This window comes from Limulus polyphemus, unplaced genomic scaffold (genome assembly GCF_000517525.1).
Source record: "Limulus polyphemus unplaced genomic scaffold, Limulus_polyphemus-2.1.2 Scaffold1519, whole genome shotgun sequence".
NCBI lineage: Eukaryota > Metazoa > Arthropoda > Merostomata > Xiphosura > Limulidae > Limulus > Limulus polyphemus.
Genome location: NW_013667129.1, coordinates 253,452 through 258,189, shown reverse-complemented (window position 1 = coordinate 258,189; position 4,738 = coordinate 253,452). Strand labels below are relative to the sequence as shown.

Sequence of the window (4,738 nt, the reverse complement as noted above, 5' to 3'; positions counted from 1 at the left end):
CATTTGCTGTCATGTTAAACTTATATAAAGTTTTTCTTCATTACCCATTTAAGCCGTCTCCAGCCATTATTAGTCTCAAAGTGGGTTCCTCGTCATCGAATTTATTTACTTTGTTTTATCTGTTTTCCTATACACCTTTTTTACCTTATCACAAAGATGAATCTCCTCAGCTTCTATTTGAATACAGACCTTTAGTGTGAAAATAAACTGAAGTAGACTAACAGCTTTTGGAATACGTTAGATTATAAAAGAACGGAATTTATTCTAATATTCCATTTTTCAAAGTTTACCTTTATAAAATTCATTTATGTGTATGAGTTGAGCAAAGCATTACATCAAATCGAGTAGTAGCTGAATTTTGGTTGAGGTCTGATAACTTTTAGACAATTAAAGTTTTGGTAAAGGTCTGACAACTTTCAGAAACCGAGATTTTGGTTTTGATCTGACAGATTTTTAGACAATGAGGATTTGTTTGAGGTTTGACATTTTTTACACCAGAAGTTTTGTTTGAGGTTTGACAACTTTTAGACAATCGAGGAATTCGATAGTTTGCTAAACTTTCTTGATTTTCTGAATATAATCCAAAGACAGAACTAGTGAATTCATCAGCTTTTTTACTTCTACTCTCTCTAGTTGATAGAATCTCAATTTTAAACTCTTATTTTTGATTATTAAACCCCTGAAGTATTTCTGTTAGCCATTACCCAATTTAGCTGTTATGCACCAACTATGTACACACTTAATATTCAGTTATCACACGTAACGACAAAAGTTTTCCCAAGTGAACTTAAATTTATTACTACTACTTATGTTGAACAAATGTGCTCTGAACAATAAAGTTGACAAATTGCATGCCCATAAAACAACAATATAACGAACCTTAGAATACATATGAAAGCTGATAATGTATGTGATTTTCATTGTTCCTTCAGCAAGTTTATCAGAAATGTGTGGAATCTGAAAACTGTTGTTGAATTCTCAGAAGCATCTCTCACTATTGTTAAACCACTGTTAATGGTTAAACCATTCTGAAGTAGCACCATAGTCTGGATCATAACGAAGTGATTATTATAAGTTAAACAAACAAAAAAAAAGATCTAAAAAGTTCCAGCATTTTTGAAGTCTCTTTATAATTAAAAACATTCGTTTTCAGAATTATCTTTTTTTCAAAGTGCATGAACTGTTTTTAATTCATCAAAAATATCTGTAATTTGAATTGTTTTAATGAATTTTCAATGATTCAAAAAACAAACAAAATCAATGATAATATTTCTTTTATTTCAGAAGGAAATATTCATTACAGCGTAACTGCTTTATTTGACAGTAACACGGGGAGCAGCTGGACGAGCACCCATATCCTAAGGAGGGTGAAAAAAAAATTTAGAATCCAAAGATTATATTCAAACATTTTAGTATGCATTCAAAACAGTAAAAATAAAACATTAATAATTACACTTCAGTTACTGTACCTTCAAATTTCATTACCTTATACACATTTCATGAAATAATAAAACAACAAAGAAATGCTAGCTATCTAAAGTTATGACGTGATTACAACATTGTGTGTACTATACGTTACACACGTCCAGATGTATTAAGTCAGTTATGGTTAGAAAAACTTGCTTTTAATAAGTTTACACAAACAAAAATGAAAAGTCATTCTTTATTCAATACTCACCCCAAGAGGTGGTCTAAATCTTGGAGGTGGGGTGCGATCTTTGCGAGCCTCTCGAGACCTGTTTCTCACAATTTTTGAGTGAATAGCACAAGACACACAGTAATGAAGCTTAGCGTAGAGCTTTGGTAGTGCATAAGCTGAAAAACAAAAACATTAAACTGCCATCCACATCATAAGATGAAAAATGATGTAAAATGGTGAACCTCTAGATAGTGAGAGTGCAACTTGAAAAACTTATCAACAAGTACACTCAAGGTCAAGTCACAACTTATACATGCTTCTAGATGGATAAAACAAAGTAGGTGAAGATGTAATTTGGAAACTTAAACCAGCACACTCAAGGTCAAGTCACAAATGATACATGCTTCTAGATGGATAAAACAAAGAAGGTGAAGATGTAACTTGGAAACTTAAACCAGCATACTCAAGGACAAGTCACAAATGATACATGCTTCTAGATGAATAAAACGAAGTAGGTGAAGATGTAACTTGGTAAGCCAGCACATTCTAGGTCAAGTCACAAATGATACATGCTTCTAGATGGATGAAACAAGGTAAGTTAAGATGTAACTTGGTAACTTAACCAACATACTCAAGGTCAAGTCACAACTGATACATGCTTCTAGATGGATAAAACAAAGTAGGAGAAGATGTAACTTGGAAACTTAAACCAGCATACTCAAAGTCAAGTTACATAAGTAAACTCAAAAACAGACATTGACTGACTCTTCCAGAGTCAGCCATGTGATCCCAAAACTGTTGTGTTGCAGGAACAGAAAGCAGAATTGAAAAAGTAGATTCTTCCACAGTTTAACCATCAGAATTTGGGTTTTGGAACCTTAAAGAAGGGTCCATGAACAAAGATGGCTGGCTCAATATAAACAGGTGGATCAGTAACAGCTGTAAAATTAACCCATACTAATGACAAACAAAGGACAACATTGTTTGATAAAATGTTCTACTGGGTCTGCAAGACAGTCTCAGCAGATGATGAAATATTCTTTAAAACTTCCCGTCACTGAACAGTGATTATTTAACCTTTTGCAATAAATATAATCACACAAAATTATTTATGCTTGTGATATTTTTATCAAAGACTATCTACAATGGCAGTACCACAAAATAACTATTAACTAAAATTTATATTAAGCTATTAGGTGAGGGGTCCTCAGCCTGGTAGGTGTGTCTCTTGTGTGGTCCTCAAGCTAAAGAGTTTGGGTAAACTATGACAGAGTTCAGTATTATGTGATCTCACAGGTTAATTTTGGAACAAAGATGAAGGCATTTGATAAATAATCTCAAACTACATAAAATTCTCACATATGCAGAAAAACAAAAATGGTACAACTCTAAAGCATGAGTTGATCATCAAGTTAAGAGTAAACATATCTCTATTTACATATAATAGGCATACGTCTGTCTGTGTCATGCTCTGTATCTCCTGAACAATTAATTAGTCATGGGAAAAAATTATATATCAAACGCTTCTTTTCAAGAGTACATTACAGGAAAACTATTCATTTTTTTGGGAATTCCTAAAATTATGTATCAAAATCAATCTGTCACTCTTTGTATTTCCTGAATGGTCAACCCCTAAAAAAAAATTAAGAACAAAAATGTTTCTTTTTGTGAGGAAATTTCACACACACACACAAAAACTTTCTCCATTGACTGATTTAAAGAAATATTACAAAGATAGGAGCATAAACAGAAAATCTCATAAAAAGAGGAAAGTGTTTTACTATTTGTTGTTGTTTGGTTTGAATATAATTTTTCCTCTAAGTGTTATACAGATGCATGACTTTATTGTACTATGTCAAATAAACTGATTTAAATTGAATACCTCCCCTTCGACTCTTTTTATAGAAATAACAACTGTCAAAAAACACTCACTTTGGTAGTTTGTCTTTTCTTGCACCCAGTAAAATGACAATGAACAGATGCATCCAGTGGACAAAAATACCCACTGCTACTTAGCAAACCTGAGCACTTTATTGTGCTGAATGCATTGCAGTCAGTCTACTTTGCTTTAAAACAAACACCATGCAATTTTCCTTATGGAAAATAATACATGGAATGACAAAAGATGGTTGTAAATGGTCCACCAGACAATCAGATTGTATATATGCAATGATCCAAGGGAATGGGTTGGCTGCACATTTAATATTTATTCATCATTATTTGTAGGAAAATTACCTTTAAATTGTTTCAACTGGCATCTGTTAGTTGAAATATAAAACTTTAAACCTATGATAAAAAAACACTACATCTCTTTGAAATGGCTATTTGAGCATAAACTGAATAAACAATATAGTAAATAGTAAGGGTTAAAATAGCTTAAGCTTAAAACTGGTAACATTAGTAAGTATCTGGAACATCTTGGGTAAAACATTCACTGAAACAACAAAAGACAAACATCAGGAAATTATATAAGCTACTCAGATCAACAGTCACAGACAAAGAACCTGAAGAAAATATTAACTTTTAGTAAAATTGTCACTAATAATTCATTTTGAAGTAATCTTCAAAATAAGTGCCCAGAAACTATGGAATAAGTTTGAAAGTTCTAAATTATGGGTTATGGTAGAGGAGAAAAAAGGAAAAGGAGTAAATATTGACAAGGAAAAGCAGAAGAAACAAGAGGGAATCCTCATTAGCTATGGAACTTGAAATGCTTTTAAGCAGGATTAGAGTAAATTAATCTATGACACCTTTTTTTTTCCTTTTTATTAGCTACTAAACAACTGTGACCCGTTGGTTCAACCACTATTCAGAGATTATGAAAAATTCCAGCTAATTTCAATATTACACCGAAATGAAGGTTCATTTTGAGATAATAATTAAATATTTTAATCCATTCATGTTATTCATAATTCAAGAAAAGATATTTGATTGTTGATCAGGAGTAAAAGGAAGGACCATTTCATTTTTCAAAAAGTGAAGAAGTTTCGTAAAGAGTGCAAACGGCGGTGTGAATGATTTTTTTGACTGAGAAAATACGTAAACAAACAATCATTTTCATTTATAAAGTTTTTGTTGTTGTTCTCCACTTGATTTTTA

General features: G+C 31.9%; 1 protein-coding gene across 1 annotated transcript in view; it reads right to left on the bottom strand.

Moving 5' to 3' along the window:
* Positions 1 to 1,257: 1,257 nt before the first annotated feature.
* Positions 1,258 to 4,738, bottom strand: part of LOC106463932 (40S ribosomal protein S26-like) — a 15,959-nt gene continuing 12,478 nt past the window's right edge. Inside the window, exons 3-4 of the mRNA XM_013924018.2 lie at positions 1,679 to 1,815; positions 1,258 to 1,358 (exon numbers count right to left, since the gene is read on the bottom strand). Coding sequence (XP_013779472.1) covers positions 1,314 to 1,358; positions 1,679 to 1,815 — 182 coding nt within the window. The 3' untranslated portion in view covers positions 1,258 to 1,313. The remainder of the gene's footprint in view (positions 1,359 to 1,678; positions 1,816 to 4,738) is intronic.